Below are 20003 nucleotides of genomic sequence, written 5' to 3'. Positions count from 1 at the left end.
CATCTTATATATCGGAATGTCTGACACCTTATAGTCCAAATCGTAACCTCAGATCCTCAAATGAGTGTCTGCTTAGAATTCCAAGAGCAAAACTTAAAAGAAGTGGCGAGGCGGCCTTCTGCTGTTATGCACCTCAAATCTGGAAAAGCCGCCAGTAGGAATTCGCCAGGCTGATACAGTGGAGCACTTTAACAAACTGCTGAAAACACATTACTGTAACATGACTTTCTGATAACTTCACCTTCATTTAATCCTGATACTCTGTGTATTCAGTTCATTATCATAACTATTCATGGTGGCTCTACAATCCGTACTAACCCCTACTCTCTCTTCTGTTTCTTATCCTGGTTTTCTGTGGTGTTGACGTGCACCTCCACCACCTGATCAAAGCACCGTGATGTTCCTCCATTGATGGATTAAAAGCCAGAAGTCTACATGACCGTCATCATCAAGTCCTTCCATGAGAACCCTAAATACAAAGAGGACTGATCATTTATGTGAGGTAGAATGTCCAGAGGGGGCTGGGTGGTCTCGTGGCCTTGAACCCCTGCAGATTTTATTTTTTTTCTCCAGCCGTCTGGGTTTTTTTTTTTTTTTTTTTTTTCTGTCCTCCCTGGCCATCGGACCTTAGTCTTATTCTGTTAATTAGTGTTCTCTTATTCTAATTCTTACTTTGTCTTTTATTTCTCTTTTCTTCATTATGTAAAGCACTTTGAGGTACATTATTTATATGATAATGTGCTTTAGAAATAAATGTTGTTGTTGTTACATAGTAAGTTGCAGATGTTTTATTGATTTATTTATGTTGTAGGGAGATTTTTTTCCTTTTAAATGCAATGAGTTCAAATAAAAAGTCTCAAATAAATAAAATACCCAAGTAAAGATACAGATAACCTACCTGAAAATTCTACTCCAGCACAGTTACGAAGTTGTTTTATTTCTATTCTTCCCAGCTCTGATCCATCGCATCATCGTTAACAAATGCTTTACCTTCATTCTGTGCACATTCTCTCTTCAAGTTTCTTCTTTTTACGTTTTTCATGCCATCTTAGGTATCAATGTGACTTTCGCTCCTGTTATTGTCCTCCTGACTCTCAGTCAGGCTTCCCATCATTCCTGGCGGTAGACGTCACTCATTGTGCGACACGACTGTCTGGTGATAATCATTGATTTTGATTTAATTGCCCCACAAACACAAGCCAAAGCTTTCCTGCCACTGCAGCTGAGTTTTGTTTAAATCAAATGTTTAATTTGTAATCAGATACTGTAAGTGCTTCATGAAACACATGACGGGGCTTAGCTGGCTACACACAGACAGGTGATGTTCATACTCCACAAATATACTGAGGCTGAACTTGCAGCTTGGGGGCCCTTAGTGGCTTCGATGGCCCTCTGCTTCTGTGGAGACTTCATAGAGCAAGAAATGGCGCTGGATATTGTACACAATTATTATGATTTTCATCATTTGTAATGGCTCTAAATTATGTGTTTGCATGAGGACACCTGATTAAAAATTCAATTGCAATTAATCTGTCAGTTCAAATTTGTAATCGAAAGTCACTTTGTATTAATTACAATTTGTCATATTTCCTTCAAGCAAATTAATATTTTTCTTTAAAGCAGAAATAACTCAGGGATTACTTTCTAATACAAAACAGTTTTAATAATCAGTTGCCTCTGTATATTAAATTATTTTGGTGTCTTTATTGAACAGTTTTGTGTAACAGAAACAAATGAACAAACAGTACAACACTAATTAGTGAATGGCTCAAAGTAGGATTAATTAATTAATACTTTAGAGCCACACAACAATGCAAATTAGTTAGAACTTTGATTGGTTATGTCAATAATTCTGTCTTTAAAATGATATGAAGATGAAAAGTAAAACATTATTGCGTTTCTGCCTATTTATTTAGCCAGTTGCTTAAGCAGACTTCAGTTTATTTCCACCAATTATTTAAGTGATGATATCTCAGATACAAAAACAAAAGTTCACAAGCGACCAGTGCTGGGAAACGTCACTTAAATTAAATTCATTACATTGCTCATTACTTACAAAATCCTAATCTCCTCCAGTTCAGCGCGTTTCTTTTCTTCACTTGTCTCGATGGTGAAAAACAAAGTGTCGTAGTAAAGCTGTACGCACACTGCATGTGTTGCTGCCATGATGTGATTTAACTGATCGGTTACTTCACTGCATTTCTCAGTTTGCTATCTGCACTTTGCTTGGAGCTCGTGATGGACAACACGTTACCTCTGGAAGGACAGGATCTCACATCCCAGTCCAAACGGTGAGATGGAATCCTCGTCTGTCAGCAGCCTCGGCCGAGCACTTCAAGCTTAGTGCACTGAGCCCGTTGTCTGAAAGGCCGTAGCGGCGCCCACAGATGGGTGGTCTGCAGTGTGTGAGTTGGGGTTTGGCTGAATGTGGAGATGACCTTCTGATAACAGCAGATACTGGTTCCCCTTCATTACTCATCCTCCTTGACCTGACAGCTGCTTTTGACACAATAGCCCATAACATCCTCCTTCACCGCCTGAAATACACCATTGGACTCTCAGGAAATGTTCACAATTGGTTCACATCTTACCTGACCGGCAGAACTGAGCATGTCGCCCTGGGCAGTGCAAAATCTCATACCCACAACGTCACCTGTGGTGTCCCACAGGGCACTGTGCTTGGACCCATCCTCTTCACCATTTACATGCTCCCTCTTGGAAATGTCATTAGCAGACATGGTTTATATTTCCATTGTTATGCTGATGACACTCAGCTTTACCTCAGGACCACCCCCATCTCCTCTACTGCTCCTCTGCCAATATCTACATTGACTACCTGCCTGGAGGAGATACAGGTGTGGATGAGGCTCAATTTTCTTCAGCTAAACAGATCCAAAACAGTAGCCATCTTAGTTGGCACATCACACCATCTCCGCTCTTCTATAATCACTAGTATCACTCTCGCTGGCCAAAACATCCCCCTTTCTACATCTGTCACCAATTTGGGTGTTAAAATGGACCCTCAACTCACCTTTGACACCCACATCAAATACCTCTGTAAGTCTTCTACCACCTCAAGAACATCGCTAAACTCCACCCAACTCTCACCCTGGCAGATGCAGAGAAGCTCGTCCATGCCTTTGTCTTCTCCAGGCTGGATTACTGTAATGCGCTCTTTATCGGGATTCCCGGCAAGAGTATCCAGAGACTCCAGTATATCCAGAATAGTGCTGCCAGGATCCTGATGAGGGTGCGAAAGCATGACCATATCACCCCAATCCTGAAAACCCTTCACTGGCTCCCTGTCCCACTCAGAATTGAGTACAAGGTCTCTCTCCTCACCCATCAGTGTATTGATGGACATGCCCCCCTTTACTTACAGGAACTCCTTACTCCTTATACCTCCTCACGCACCCTCCGCTCTGTACACACTAACACTCTCCAAGTCCCTAGAACCAAGCGTCGCAGTATGGGTGATAGGGCCTTGTCATCTATGGCACTGAGGCTGAGGAACGCCCTCCATGACTACCTGAGAGCCCCACAGTCGACTGAGGAATCTAAAAACTCATCTTTTTAGAAAGACATTCTGTTAAAGTACAAGTAGATTCTCTTCTTTTATTATTTTATTGTTACTCTGTAGCACTTTGAGATTGATAAAATATAAAGTGCAATATAAATAAAATTTATTATTATTATTATTATTATTAGAGATGAGGTTAGGCTCCTCCGCACACTCTGCCTTGCCAGTTTTGCTCTCGGGTTGGTCGGTTTAGCTTTCGGCTCAAAGGACCATGTAAAAGAGGGGATTCATGGACCTCTGGAAAATGTGCTAATTCACAGGGTTTGGCCAACAGAAAGCCGAGTGCAGGAGTCACCGTCAGATGACTGGAGATGACAGACAGGTGATTGTAATTTATTCAAATAATTAACAAATAATATACAACAATAAAGTAAGCACACTGTAGGTAAACCAAGATAGTGGAATGCAAAGTCTGTCAGGAACAGGAAACCCCTTCTGGTCACAAGGCGTGACTTTACTAAACTTTTTGACAATAACATTAATAATAATAATATTTAGTGACGCTGAGCAGTCTTACAACATTTGAGACACAATTGCTGGCATTTCTTTTGCTTTTCCAGTATTAGCACAGACAGCTGAAGTGACCTCCTCATGGTGACACACTGCCAGTGCCTATCAGTCCTAACATATCAAATCCTTTTGAAATTCACTCTAACACAAGTCTTTGACAGGTGAACATTACTAGTACCTTAGAAAAGCTCTCGGAAAGAACATTGTCTGGGTGAAAAAAGAAATTCTACCTTTAATTTAACATAACAACAGTTCAGTAATTAACAATTTAACACCAAAATAAAATGCAGGTATTTCAGAACATTTATATATTTGGGCTGGTATGCCATGACAAAGGGTAGACAGCCCCCGGTGTAGATCTTCTCCAACGAAGCCCACTTCTGGAGGTGGCACCAGTCTGAATTCTTTTGTGGCCCAGAAGATTCCGATTTGTGAGAATTGTTGGCACATCCAGTACTGCAATATGTGGAGCAAAGTGTATTCTGTCTTTTAATTTGTTTGTATCTTTTAGTTATGAATTTTCCAAAAAGCAGTTGTTTGTGTAAACTTAGTGTCATATTTGGAGTACGGATGATAATTAATGTGACTCCCCATAGACGGCAGGCACCCTCAGGTGATGGTGGATGCTGTACAGCAGCGTTTCTCAACCATTAAGTATTTGCAAACCGAGTTTTCATAACAGTTTTAATTGCGCCCCCCTAACGTTTTTTTTTTAAATGAGCCCACTAATACCACTTTGTTCTTTTTAAATTAATGATATATCACAGATGCATATTTTATTATACCTACTTAACTTTTATCGACATTTATCTAACTCTAAATTTATTTTTCTAGTATCAGAATGTAGTTTAAGTTAATTTGTTTTGGTTTCAATAGATGTATTTTTCATATTTTTGATTCTTGTTTTCTTTTTTCACATCTTTGCGCCCCCCTTTTTGTTACTTCGCGCCCCACAGCTTCAGAACCACTGCAGTACAGGTAAGTCTGCTCTCTCCAAGCTTTATCTAATTTTATTGTATTTATTTGACATGTATATTATTTGGTAATTCTCAAGTGTTAAATAAGTTGTGTGCCCCCCCGCCCGAGTTCTTATATACAGTTCTGTATGTTTTAGTATTAAAAGCAATCAAACAAAAACAAAATAAAATTTAAAAAAGCATTCTTCTTTTAGTGCACTGCCACAGTGTTAAAACATAATTTTGTGTGGTGTACAGCATGATCATGTGTATATTTTGGATTTTAATTTTATTTTACATTTTATTTTATTGATTTTGTATTAATAGTTTGTGTTTATAATTATTAGTAGTTCATTTATTATGTAATAAGCATTGGCGAGAAGCTGTTTGTTCTTTTTTTGACAAGGTATGTTTTTTTTATTTTTTGTTATATTAAAATAGCAAAATATATAATATTATAAAGCTGAACTATTATTTATTGTGTGAGGCTATGTATATTGTAAAGTGTTATTTTTTCTTTTTTCTGATGAAATGTGTATAATATATTGTAAATAGTTCTATATGTAATACGTATGTTAAGAAAACAGAGTTAGGCACATGGTGGAGGCTGTAGGGGCTTTGGTGAGAAGCCGTTTGTATGACGCCCTGTTCTTTATTTTGTTTCTACAAAAGGAAAAAGGATATAAACTTCTATGTCTCCTCCATGTTGATTTGTTTTTGACACAACACTAAGTAGGATGGATTTGAGTCGTTACATGTGCTTACTGTCCAGGCAGGAGTGAACCTCACTCTTTAGTCAGGACAGTTCAGTTGTATTTTTCTCCAGTGTGAATTCTGGTGCTTCTCTGAAGTGTACTGCTCTGACAGATTTGTTTGCCACATTCCAAACAGCAATATGGCTTCTCTTTGAGATTAATTTCTTAACAACAGTTTAGTTTGCTTACTTTTCAGGACACGACTGAACCTCACTCTTGAGTCCTGAAGGGTTCTTGTTTTTCTGGACTGATTTTTGAAGTGCTACTGTTTTTATTCTGTTGTGAACTCTCGTGTGTATCTGAAGATGGCCTTTTTGTGAAAACTGTTTACCACATTCATTACAGCAATATGGCTTCTCTCCAGTGTGAACTCTCGTGTGTATCTGAAGATGGCCTTTTTGTGAAAACTGTTTACCACATTCATTACAGCAATAGGTCTTCTCTCCAGTGTGAACTCTAGTGTGTTTCTGTAGATTGCCCATCTCTGAAAACTGTTTACCACATTCATTACAGCAATAGGGCTTCTCTCCAGTGTGAACTCTCGTGTGTTTCTGTAGATTGCCCATCTCTGAAAACTGTTTACCACATTCATTACAGCAATATGGCTTCTCTCCGGTGTGAACTCTCGCGTGTCCCTGAAGATGGCCTTTACGTGAAAACTGTTTACCACATTCATTACAGCAATATGGCTTCTCTCCGGTGTGAACTCTCGTGTGTTTCTGAAGAGCACTCCTGTTACAAAATTCTCTGCCACATTCCACACTCCAGTGATCTTTCTTTCCTGTGTAAAATTTAACACAAAAAGGAAAATAATAATAAAAAAAAAAGGTTATTTTCAATTTGCTGCCTCATTATCAATATTAACTCACATTAAATACATGATGGCTGCAATTAGGAACAACCTTTGATCAGCATAAGCAATTATAAAACTTTTGTTGTACTTGGAAAACACACTTAATTTGTTAATTTTACATTCTCTATTACAACTACTCACCAGGGCCACATGTATAAAACTTCCTTATGCTCGGCCACATAAATGAAAGCTGTTTCTTATGCAAAAGTTAGGATTTATAAAACTAGAACTTGCCATTTAAATTAGCTCAAAGTTCCCTCAAGTTTTGAGCATTTGTAAGTCCCATGCAGACTTTATTTGTGTTGGCATTTTAGCAACTTCAGGTGGAAAAACGAAGAAGTGAATAGAAAATCTCATTTCATTACACATTTCACATTCTGATGTTTGACAGGCTACACAAGAAGTGAGTTTTGATGTATCACAATGACATTTTGGCTCATGATGATGACTTAGCTGATTTAGACTCCCTACTGTCATCCTCTTTGAAGTGTGTGCTGAACTGCAGCCTTCATTACAGAGACCACCATACAGAAATCACACAATCCCTTTTCTCTTACTGGTCTTAACAGCTGTGGGTTATTTGACGATGGCAGCTTTTCAGTGTGAACTGCCTGACTGGTGAGGAATCTCTCAGTCACCCTGAGCCACGTAATGCCATCTGTATGGGATGGTATACTTAAGACGGTAGAGAGATACATGCAATATCGTTACCATCAGGGTATGCAAGTCGTGATCAAATTAAATCTGCAGCAATGTCTACTGTCTTCAGCAGTGGTGGTCTTACTTGGCCTACAAGTTCCTTTGTGATTACTGAGCTCACCAGTGTGTTCTTTCTTGTTATTGATATCCCAGACAGTTGAATTGGGTAATCTTAAGGTTTTCCGATCTCTCTAATGATTTCATTATTATTTTCCAGCTTCTTTGACTTTCATTGGCACAGCTCTTGCCCTCATGTTGAACAATGGCAACTACAGAGACAAAAGGTAGTCTGTAGGTAGGAGTAAGCTGAGGTGTCTTAGGCCTGCAAGACTAAAGCAATGAAACACACCTGAGGAATCACAAACACCTCTGGCACCAATTGTCCCAAACATTACGGTGCCCTGAAATGGGAGGACATTTTCAGAAGAAGTGCTGTCATTTCTACAAGGTGTGATTGAAATGTTTGCAAATCCCCTTATATGAAAATCAGTAATTTGTACTTTTAAAATTAATTACATCTGAATTATTTAATTCATAATGGTGGATTAAAGGAGTAAATGCAAGAAGAATGTTTCTTTGTCTCCACAATTATGGAGGGTACTATATAAAACAGAATGCCACGCCAAGCATGAAAAGTGCACCTTCAATAATTAGAATGTGCCCTGACGTTTATCCACACTTGAACTAAAACCACTTGACACCAAAACAAACAACAAAATGTCTTCTTTCATTCACCAAAGCAAAAGAGAGCAATGGATGAGTGACACCTCAGTGCAAAGGCCTACAGAAGCTGCAGTGACATCAGAGAAAAAAATAGAAGATGAGAAAACCGAGGAAGAGCTTAGCTGTTGGTGTTTCAGCTCTACAGGGGAGTGGCAGGTGACACCAGGACTGGTAACCTTTGTGACATGCGGGTGACATTTAAACTCACCATTATAATGTTAAAGGGTATCTACTATCAGGACTTATTTATGTTGAGTAAGCTAAAATTTGCCAGGTTTTACTGTCTATTTGATCCAATGTGTGTGTTCATGTATGGAATTATTATCTCTGTTATGGCTGCAAACATCAAGCAGTCCAAGCCTGCACTTAATGAAGAGCGCTATAAAGATGAAATACAACTGAATTAAACAGTAGTGTTACACAAATTAATCAGTCTTGAATTAAAATTGCCCAGTTGTTGATGTTTATTGTGAAATCGGCTTGTAGTTGGTTGACTGGTCTACTGATTTCATGACATGGAATATGTTAAGCTGAGGACACGCGCAGCACTGACAGAGTGGAAACTGATGAAGAAAATAACTGCTGTGTGGAAATATCTTAAAGCATCTGAAATGTGATAGGAATTTTATATATAAAGTTTAAAGTGAAAAAGTTAGTTGTGGTGTATTTAAAGCAAAGACATTTGCCGCAACTAATCTGAGGAGAAACGTTTAGGTACAACACTCGGCTAAGCACATAGACTTTCAGCAATGCAGTGAAAGCAGCAAAACCTCTAAGGAAACAAATGTGTCTTAGCTGTCAATAATAGCACTGACTGAAAAGAACCAGACATATGATCAGGACAGGACAAAAAAAATCAGAGTATCCCTCAAAAATAATTACAATTTATCATTTTAGATCTCATACACAGTGACATGCAAATGTGTGGGGACCCCCCTGATGAAAATAACTGTTACTGTGAATAGTTAAGTCAATAGCAGATTAACTTTATGGCTTTTGGAGATCAATTAAAGATAAAAAATTCTTTTCTGCATTTTGAACAAGATTTGTGTCTTATTTTTGATCTGTAGAGTGAAAAAATGAGTTCCCCAGAAATGTTTGTGCACCCCAAGAGATTGGAGGTCTGAGATATCTTTTTTCCCCCCCAAGACGTCAGACCCTAATTAGCTCCTTAGGGCTTTGGTTCGTTTACAATCATCATTAGGAATGGCCAGGCGATGCAAAATTCAAAGCTGTATAAATTCTCAGACTTCTCAAACCTTGTCCCAGCAATCAGCAGCCATGGGCTCCTCTAAGCAGCTGTCTAACACTCTGAGGAATAAAATAATTTATAGTCACAAAGCAGGAAAAGACTATAGAAGATGTCAAAGAGTTTTCAAGTAGCCACCTCCTCAGTTGGTAACGTTATTAAGAGATGGCAGTTAACAGGAATGGTGGAAATCAAGTTGAGGTCAGGAAGACCAAGACAACTTTCCAGGACAACTGCTCATAGCATTGCTAGAATGGCAAATCTAAACCCCTGTGTCTTAAAGCTTCCTGATGGTCTTTTGTAGTCAGACTCTGGATTGGTGATGCACTGTTCTACTGTGCAGCAACACCACCACAAATATGACCTGCAAGGAAGAGCCATCAAAAGAAAAAATTTCCTGTGTCCTCACCACAAAATTCAAAGGTAACAGATGAACATCTAAACATGCCTGATGCATTTTGGAACCAAACCATGTGAACTGATGAAGTCAAAAAGTAACTTTTTGGACAAATGTGCAAAGGTGTGTTTGGAGGAAAAGGGCACAGAATTCCATGACAAGAAAACGTCTCTGACTGTTAAGGATGGGAGAAGATCAATCACGTTTCAGGCTTGTGTTGAAGCCAGGAGCACTGGGAACTGTTCACTGGTAGAGGGAAGAATGGATTCAATTAAATATTGGAAAATTCTGAAGCAAACATCACACCATCTATAAAAGCTAACAATGAAAAGAGTTTGGCTTCTACAAAAGGATAATGATCAGAACTGCACCCCAGAATTCACAATGGACTCCTCAAGAGGCCCAAGCTTAAGGTTTTGTCATGGCTCTCTCAGTTCCTTGATCTGAACATTAATGACAATCTGTGGTATGACAGACTGCCTGGGCCCATTCCCAGCAGTGATGCCTTCAGCACAGAAAGACAGGGAGAGAGGGCTTATTCTGTATACCGTCTCCGACAGACCGATAGAGGGCAGCCCCCTTGGCTTGCAACGGGGCCACGGGTTTGGAGCATGGAAGCTCAACCTTGTTGGGGCCCATTGCCACCCCTTACTGGGCCCTGTTTAGCAGCACTTCCGCCACACCAGGAGGTGCTGCACGAAGAAGGTCATTCAAGCCTGAGGGCCTCATGTATAAACAGTGTGTATGCACAAAAATGTTGCATATTCCCGTTTCCACGCTCACATCATGATGTATAAAAACTAAACTTGGTGTAAAGTCACGCACATTTTCACGCCAGCTAAATCTTTGGCATATGCAAATTGGCAACACCCAGTGTCAATGTAGTGCTTTTGTTCCAGTGTGGTTTCCCTTTCTTTTTTAGATCCACATCCCTGACGTGGCTTTATCAAATACACTGAAATTGACCACATATTGTTAATTAATTTAAGGCATCTGATTGTAATTAACCTGCAACAATATAATGGTTAATGGAATGGCCAAATTATTCCAAATACCATAGTAGCCTTAGCGTTGTTACTCTCAAATATTCATCCCACTGTATCGGAGTGTGAAATCACAGCTCTACAGCAGCTGATCGGAAAGAGAATTATCGGGATACAGCATCAAGCACATGCTGCCTCAGCCATGCTGTCTATCTGAACTGCTTTCATTTGGCAAACTCTTCAGAGCCTTTCCTGTAGGGACATTGCAGTTCAAAAACAGTTTCATCCCAAGAGCTCTGAACGCACTCAATCAGTTCAAGTGTTCATTGCAGACCTGTTTGTACTTATAAATACAGTCACCTCACTGTAAACTTGCAATATAGTTATAATATTGCAAAACCTGAGCCACTTTTTACAGTGCATATTTACATATGATGACAATATCATTATGAACATGAAATGCAGCAAAATGCCCCTCCTTTAACCGCCACCTTATCGTGGTGGAGGGGTTTGCGTGTCCCAATGATCCTAGGAGCTCTGTTGTCCGGGGCTTTATGCCCCTGGTAGGGCCACCCAAGGCAAACTGGTCCTAGGTGAGGGATGAGACAAAGAGCGGTTCAAACCTTCTATGATGAATGAAAACTTTGGACGCCGTTTTCCCTTGCCCGGACGCGGGTCACCGGGGCCCCACTCTGGAGCCAGGCCTGGAGGTGGGGCTCGATGGCGAGCGCCTGGTGGCCGGGCCTGCACCCATGGGGCTCGGCCGGGCACTGCCCGAAGAGGCAACGTGGGTCCCCCTTCCCATGGGCTCACCACCTATGGGAGGGGCCAAGGAGGTCGGGTGCAGTGTGAGTTGGGTGGTGGCCGAAGGCGGGGACCTTGGCGGTCCGATCCTCGGCTACAGAAGCTGGCTCTTGGGACGTGGAATGTCACCTCTCTGAAGGGGAAGGAGCCTGAGCTAGTGTGCGAAGTTGAGAGGTTCCGGCTAGATATAGTCGGACTCACCTCGACGCACAGCTTGGACTCTGGAACCAATCTCCTTGAGAGGGGCTGGACTCTGTACCACTCTGGAGTTGCCCCCGGTGAGAGGCGCCGAGCGGGTGTGGGTATACTTATTGCCCCCCGACTTAGAGCCTGTACATTGGGGTTTACCCCGGTGGACGAGAGGGTAGCCTCCCTTCGCCTTCGGGTGGGGGGACGGGTCCTAACTGTTGTTTGTGCGTATGCACCGAACAGCAGTTCGGAGTACCCACCCTTTTTGGAGTCCCTGGAGGGGGTGCTAGAGGGCATACCTTCTGGGGACTCCCTCATTCTGCTGGGAGACTTCAATGCTCACGTGGGCAATGACAGTGAGACCTGGAAGGGCGTGATTGGGAGGAATGGCCCCCCCGATCTAAACCCGAGCGGTGTTTTGTTATTGGACTTCTGTGCTCGTCACGGATTGTCCATAACGAACACCATGTTCAAGCATAGGGGTGTTCATATGTGCACTTGGCACCAGGACACCCTAGGCCTGAGTTCGATGATCGACTTTGTGGTCGTGTCGTCTGACTTGCGGCCACATGTCTTGGACACTCGGGTGAAGAGAGGGGCGGAGCTGTCAACTGATCACCACCTGGTGGTGAGTTGGCTTCGATGGTGGGGGAGGATGCCAGTCAGGCGTGGTAGGCCCAAACGTGTTGTGAGGGTCTGCTGGGAACGTTTGGCAGAGCCCCCTGTCAGAAGTAGCTTCAACTCCCACCTCCGGCAGAACTTCGACCATGTCCCGAGGGAGGTGGGGGACATCGAGTCCGAATGGGCCATGTTCCGTGCCTCTATTGTTGAGGCGGCTGACCGGAGCTGTGGCCGTAAGGTGGTTGGTGCCTGTCGTGGCGGCAATCCCCGAACCCGTTGGTGGACACCGGTGGTGAAGGATGCCGTCAAGCTGAAGAAGGAGTCCTACAGGACCCTTTTGTCCTGTGGGACCCTGGAGGCAGCTGATAGGTACCGGCAGGCCAAGCGGAATGCGGCTTTGGTGGTTGCTGAGGCAAAAACTCGGGCGTGGGAGGAGTTTGGGGAGGCCATGGAGAACGACTTTCGGACGGCTTCGAGGAGATTCTGGTCCACCATCCGGCGTCTCAGGAAGGGGAAGCAGTGCAGTGTCAACACTGTATATGGTGGGGATGGTGAGCTGCTGACCTCGACTCGGGACGTTGTGGGTCGGTGGGGGGAGTACTTCGAAGACCTCCTCAATCCCATTAACATGCCTTCCAATGAGGAAGCAGAGCCTGGGGACTCAGAGGTGGGCTCCCCCATCTCTGGGACTGAGGTCACCGAGGTGGTCAAAAAACTCCTTGGTGGCAGGGCCCCGGGGGTGGATGAGATACGCCCGGAGTTCCTCAAGGCTCTGGATGTTGTAGGACTGTCTTGGTTGACACGCCTCTGCAACATCGCATGGACATCAGGGACAGTGCCTCTGGATTGGCAGACTGGGGTGGTGGTCCCCCTCTTTAAGAAGGGGGACCGGAGGGTGTGTTCCAACTACAGAGGGATCACACTCCTCAGCCTCCCTGGAAAAGTTTATTCAGGGGTCCTGGAGAGGAGGGCCCGTCGGATAGTCGAGCCTCGGATTCAGGAGGAACAGTGTGGTTTTCGTCCTGGTCGCGGAACAGTGGACCAGCTCTATACCCTTAGCAGGGTCCTGGAGGGTGCATGGGAGTTTGCCCAACCAGTCTACATGTGTTTTGTGGACTTGGAAAAGGCATTTGACCGTGTCCCTCGGGGAATCCTGTGGGGGGTACTCCGAGAGTATGGGGTACCGGCCCCCCTGATAAGGGCTGTTCGGTCCCTGTACCATCGGTGCCAGAGCTTGGTCCGCATTGCCGGCAGTAAGTCGAACCCGTTTCCAGTGAGAGTTGGACTCCGCCAGGGCTGCCCTTTGTCACCGATTCTGTTCATAACTTTTATGGACAGAATTTCTAGGCGCAGCCAGGGCGTTGAGGGGGTCTGGTTTGGTGGGCTCAGGATTGGGTCACTGCTTTTTGCAGATGATGTTGTCCTGTTTGCTTCATCAGGCCGTGATCTTCAGCTCTCTCTGGATCGGTTCGCAGCCGAGTGTGAAGCGGCTGGAATGAGAATCAGCACCTCCAAATCCGAGACCATGGTCCTCAGCCGGAAAAGGGTGGAGTGCCCTCTCAGGGTTGGTAGCGAGATCCTGCTTCAAGTGGAGGAGTTCAAGTATCTCGGGATCTTGTTCACGAGTGAGGGAAGAATGGAGCGTGAGATCGACAGGCGGATCGGTGCGGCATCCGCAGTAATGCGGGCGCTGCATCGGTCTGTCGTGGTGAAAAAGGAGCTGAGCCGCAAGGCGAAGCTCTCAATTTACCAGTCAATCTATGTTCCTACCCTCACCTATGGTCATGAACTATGGGTAGTGACCGAAAGAACGAGATCGCGAATACAAGCGGCTGAAATGAGTTTCCTCCGCAGGGTGTCTGGGCTTTCCCTTAAAGATAGGGTGAGAAGCTCAGTCATCCGGGAGGGGCTCAGAGTAGAGCCGCTGCTCCTCCGCATCGAGAGGAGTCAGATGAGGTGGCTCGGGCATCTGATCAGGATGCCTCCGGGACGCCTCCCTGGTGAGGTGTTCCGGGCACGTCCAACCGGGAGGAGGCCCCGGGGAAGACCCAGGACACGCTGGAGGGACTATGTCTCTCGACTGGCCTGGGAACGCCTTGGGATTCTCCCGGAAGAGCTAGAAGAAGTGGCCGGAGAGAGGGAAGTCTGGGCATCTCTGCTCAAGCTGCTGCCCCCGCGACCCGACCTCGGATAAGCGGGAGACAATGGATGGATGGATGGATGGAAATGCAGCAAAATACGTTTATTATATTATACAGCTATGAAGAGGATGAAGAATGGAAAAGCCGTTGTTCCAGATGACAAACCTGTGGAAGCATGGAGATGTTTTGGAGAGATGACAGTGGAGTTTTTAACCAGATTGTTAAATGGAATCTTGGAAAGTGAGAGGATATTTGAGGAGTTGAGAAGTAGTGTACTGGTGCCGATATTTAAGAATAAGGGGGATGTGCAGGAGTGTAGTAACTACAGGGGGATAAAATTGATGAGCCACAGCATGAGCGGTAGGAGTGAGAGATGCATTCAAAATGGAGGTGGGATTACATCAGGGTTCGGCTCTAAGCCCTTTCTTATTTGCAATGGTGATGGACAGGTTGACAGACAAGATTAGACAGGAGTCCCCATGGACTATGATGTTTGCTGATGACATTGTGATCTGTAACGATAGTAGGGAGCAGGTTGAGGAGATCCTGTAGAGGTGGAGATAAAAGGGACAGTGAATTCAAAATATTATCAAGAAATCTGACAGCAAAAAATCAGGATAGCAGAAGCGTAACAAAAGTTGAATTATGATACAGGATAACGAGCCAAATCACAGGAAGAAATCAAAAAGAGAAAGACTTAAACAGAAGGAAATTGGTGTTCTGGAATGGCCAGTAAGAGACAAGCGATGCTGTGGCATGACCTAAAGAGAACTGATCAGAAAAGAGCTCTCAGGAATAAAAGAAACCAAAAAGGTTTGGAGAGAAGGTATGGATTAAAATTCAAGGCTGATCAGCAGCCACGTGAAGTTTGGTGGAGGCCATTTCTATTAAAGAAGGGTCAACCAGTCTGTAAAGACAGGAGGGTCACACAGCGGACTGTGAATGTTAAAATGATGTGTTCAGGACTGACAAGAAGTCCTCCAATTGTTTGTGGGTTATTAGCTTCGGTTGTCTGTATTTGGAGCATAGATGAAGATCAGACCTCATTGTTAAGATGAATTAAAGCAGACATCCAGGGAATTCCAAAAGGTTCACAACCTTCTTTTGCAGCTGTATATTTGTATTGCACTCTTTACCAAGGACATGTTTAGGACTTTTGCATGAAAAATTGCAAACCTTACATAAACATTGATGAAATCTCAAACTACATTTAAGCACACAATAAAACACAGTATTTCTCATAAAAACAGCAAGACTAGACCTATCAAGCCCATAAACTCCAACTCTAAAACTTGCCCATTTTTTATTTTGCACTTACTTTTTCCAGACTGCTTTGAAGATGGTGGCCGATTTTCCTGAGCTCTAACAGATGTACTTTTCTTAGTCCTCTTTGGTTTAGACTGTAATGATTCAGTCTTCACATTGACAGAAGGCTCTGGAGATGAACAGTGTCTGCTTTGAGAAGAGTCTAACCAGGTTACCACTCCATCTTGACACCAATCATGAAGGTTGTCTTCATTTACACTGTCCAGATTTGTATGGTTAATTGTCTCAATACTGACAGACTTCTCTTCAGCTTCATCTTTAATGCCCACTGTCTGTAGTTCACTGCTCTCCTCCTTAATGCTCAGACTTTCCTGTTTAAGGTAGATGGACTCCAACTCACAGTCCTCCTCCTTAATATCCATGATATTAGTGTCCACATCACAGCTCTCCAGTTTCACATCCATTGAGATGTTCCAGTAAACATCAGCGTCTTCTTTTTCTCTGTAAAAAGAACAGGAAGTAACTTCATTAAAACTTCATCACTTAGCTCTGAAGTCACTTGAATGTCATTTCATAACACCCTCTCTGTTAAGGTTTATATAAAGACCAGTAACGGCGTACTGCACGATAACGTGCAGTGAATACACTTGACTTGTGCATTCCTAGTTTTCTTACTCTTCCTCTGTCTGTTTAGCATTCGCTTGCTCAGAGGTTGATGCGCTTGCTGCTCTCTGAGCAGTTCTTCTTTTTTCTACCCTAGCAGCCCGCTGCTTCTCTTTTATCTTTTCGCGTTAAAACTAATTAAGTTAGTTTTTGTGTTGCAATTACTTAGTACATTTACTTTAATTTATCACTTAAGCTGGCACTTAACTCTTCAATCTGCCTCAAGAATAAATTAGCGAATGTGGTAGGGAATGATAACGGCGCCCATACGCATGCACTGTACGGCCGCCCTGCTGCATGCTGCCGAGAGTTTATTCTACAATAAAAAAATAAAAAGAGTAATAAAAATTATCACTTTGAAAGTGGACAGTAGACGTCACGTAGTATATGTGTACCAAATTTCAAGTCAATAGGTGAAATGGTTTGCAAGCTACAGGCGATTTAAAATCCTGGACAGACAAACGAACAGCCACGGTAGTGTATTATATAAGAAGATTGACCGTTCGTAGCATGCCGACAGTAACACATTACTTTTTATTTCAAATTATCAGCGGATTAAAGGTCCAACAGGCTGAAACAAGAAGAACAATCTACTATGGGTAACCCTAAGAGGAGAAACCAGGTAAGTAGCAACCAATTACTAACCTTCATGAATATTTTACTCAAAGAGGATCTTAATAACAGGAGAGAGGACAGGTGGTATGTAGGGATGACCATTATTTACCGACTCAGTACCAATACTGCGGTCTGAAAGCTGGTATTGATACCAAAGTCAAAAGAGTCAGTATCGATCTAACACTACCTTGGTAAAGCAAAGTTAGATTTATAAATACATCTTTAGAACATGGGAGAATAAATATTATTATTATTATTAATAATAAAGGCAGAAACAGGGCACACATGAAAACTGCACATGGGAAGTATACAGGCTGAGGTTTAAACTCGCACTACTGGAGATGTGCGACAATAACACAGACTTCAAATTGTTAATAACTTCTTTAACACTCATTATCAGGCATTACCAGTTGAACTTTAGCACCAAAACATATAAAATTGTGCAGTACGGTGGTATAGGATTAGGGAGAGAAACAAAAATCCAATCCCACTCAATGCATGGAAATGTATGCTGTTTAAACTGGATTACGCAGTTTACAAAAACCGTACATTGGCTCCAGCAGACCCCCGTGACCCTGTAGTTAGGACATAGTGGGTTGGATACTGGGTGGATGGATGGATGGATAGATGGATAAACCGTATGGAGGCTTCATCAGGTATTCAGAGCCTTTCATTTTCTGTACACTTGATTGTGTTGCAGGTTTAATTTTAAATGGATACATTTTACACTTTTGCCCATTAATTTACACTTAATAACCCATAATGACAACATGAAAATACATTTTCAGAAAAGTTTCAAAACTGTATTCCCTCATTTCAACAGTAGAAGTATTCAAACACTTTGCTGTAGCTCTTCAGATTGTGTTCAGGTGCATCCTATTTGCTTTCATTCTTCTTGAGATGTGTCTAGAACCTCACTGGAGACCACCTGTGACAAACTGACTTGATTTGACATTGTTTAGAAAAGCACACGTGTACCTGTGTATGTAAGGCCCCACGATTCAAACTGCATGCCACAATGAAACCTAAGCCAAGATGTCCAAGAAACTCTCTGTAGACCACAGCAATCAAATTGTGGTCAGGCATAGATAAAGACAAGGGCATAAAAACCATTTCTAAAGCTGTTGGCATTTCCAGGAATACTCTGGCCTCCAATAATTGTGAAATGAAATAAGATTTGCACCACCAGGATTTCACCTAAAATGTGCAGTCCAGCCAAACAGGGTAACACTCCAAGATAGGCATTGGTCAAGAAGGTGATCAAACACCTAATGGTTGCTGTAACAGAGCATCAGAAGTTGGGAGAACCAGTTAGAAGAACGATCATCTTGGCAGTAATCAATCAATCAGGCATTTATGGTACAGTGGCTAGATGGAAGTCACTATTGAGTAAAAGGCACAACACGGACCACTTGGAGTTTGCCAACAAACATTTAAAGGACTCTGAGAGCAACAGGAAAAAGATTCTCTGGTTGCATGAGACAGAATTTGAACTATTTGGGCAAAACTCCAAGCACTGTCTCTGGCAAAAATCAGGCACTGCTCATCATCTGCCTAATATCATCCCTTCATTGAAGCATGGTGGTGGCAGCATCATGCTATGGGGTGCTCCTCAGAAGCAGGGATGGAAAAAGTGGTCAGAACTGAGGAAAGAATGAATGCAGTCAAATACAGAGAGAACCTTGAGCAAAACCTGCTCTAGAGTACACACAGCCCCAGACTGGGGAGCTGGATTTCCTTTCAGTATGATAATGACACAAAGTATACCACCAAGTCAATGATACGCTGGCTTTGGGGGAAGTTTCTGAGTGTCCAAGAGTGGTCCGGCTAAACACCACACTTAAACCCCATAGAACAGCTGTGGAGAGACCTGGCAGATTTGCAGATGCTTCCCATACAATCTACAAGAGCTTGTGAAGATCTCAGGTCAGGTCAGGCTGGGGAGCATGCACTGGTACAGCGTGTTGCCACACCCACCACATGACAAAACAGCTCGCGATCCTTGTTGGCAACCCCCATTCAGTCCAGTCCTGCAATTGGTCCTCCATCTTGCAGGAAAAACTTGGGAGTTGGCGGCAGGATTGGTACGCCAACCACCATAAAGTAACTTCACACAACTCAAAAATGGAAGACAGATCTGCCAAGAAGAATTTAATAAACTGCCTAAATCCTGGTGTTCTCAGCTTATAGAGACTTACTTAGGAAGACTCAAAGCTGGAATTGTTGCCAAGGGGGCTTCTGAAAAGTACAGAAGTAAGAGTCTGAGTACATATATGAATGAGAGGTTCAGTTTTTTGATTTGCATTACATTTGCAAACCTTTCAGAAGACATTTTTTCACTTTGTCATTACTTGTTATTGAGTGTATATTGTTGGGTAAAACTGGCAAATTTAAAATTAAGTCAACTTTCTGCACACTTTGTGCTGTGGATGGATGACCTTTGCCAGTTATTAACATCTACAGGAAAATTAGAAAAATTACCGTGAGGAACTACACTTATCTCCCACTCTATACATTTGTATTCGTTCTCATCTCATATTCTGTCCACCACAGTCACAGACTCAAGTTCTGCTCAGTTTGTTTTTCTCATTTACTTATCAGAATTGTAAAGTTCTGTTCTGATGACATTGTGAGCTGTAGCGATATTAGGGAACAGGTTGAGGAGACCCTGGAAAGGTGGACATCTCCTCTAGAGAGGAAAGGAATGAGGGTAAGTAGGAACAAGACAGAAAATGAGTGTGTGAATGAGAGGTAGGTCAGTGGAATAGTGAGGATGCAAGGAGTAGAGTTGGCAAAGGTGGATGAGTTTAAATACTTGGGATCAACAGTACAGAGTAACAGGGCTTGTGGAAGAGAGGTGAAAAAAAGAGAGTGCAGGCAAGTTGAAATGGGTGGAGAAGAGTGTCAGGAGTGATTTGTGACAGATGAATATCAGCAAGAGTGAAAGGCACTGACCAGAAAGAAGGAGACAGCATCTTTAACTCTGCCACCTCCAGGTC

The 20003-nt window shown here is 42.8% G+C and overlaps 1 protein-coding gene across 1 annotated transcript in view; it reads right to left on the bottom strand.

The window, feature by feature from the left end:
• The window catches only part of LOC114641970 (zinc finger protein 883-like), a gene marked incomplete at its 5' end in the record, with an annotated part of 58883 nt that extends 42656 nt beyond the window's left edge, over positions 1-16227 (bottom strand). The window contains 2 exons of the mRNA XM_051921657.1: positions 5990-6447; positions 15779-16227. Coding sequence (XP_051777617.1) covers positions 5990-6447; positions 15779-16227 — 907 coding nt within the window. The remainder of the gene's footprint in view (positions 1-5989; positions 6448-15778) is intronic.
• Positions 16228-20003: the final 3776 nt, after the last annotated feature.

Source organism: Erpetoichthys calabaricus (assembly GCF_900747795.2).
Source record: "Erpetoichthys calabaricus chromosome 1 unlocalized genomic scaffold, fErpCal1.3 SUPER_1_unloc_18, whole genome shotgun sequence".
In the NCBI taxonomy this organism is placed as follows: Eukaryota; Metazoa; Chordata; class Cladistia; order Polypteriformes; family Polypteridae; genus Erpetoichthys; species Erpetoichthys calabaricus.
The sequence above is the reverse complement of the archived record's forward strand: the minus strand, read 5'-3'. Positions and strand labels throughout refer to the sequence as shown.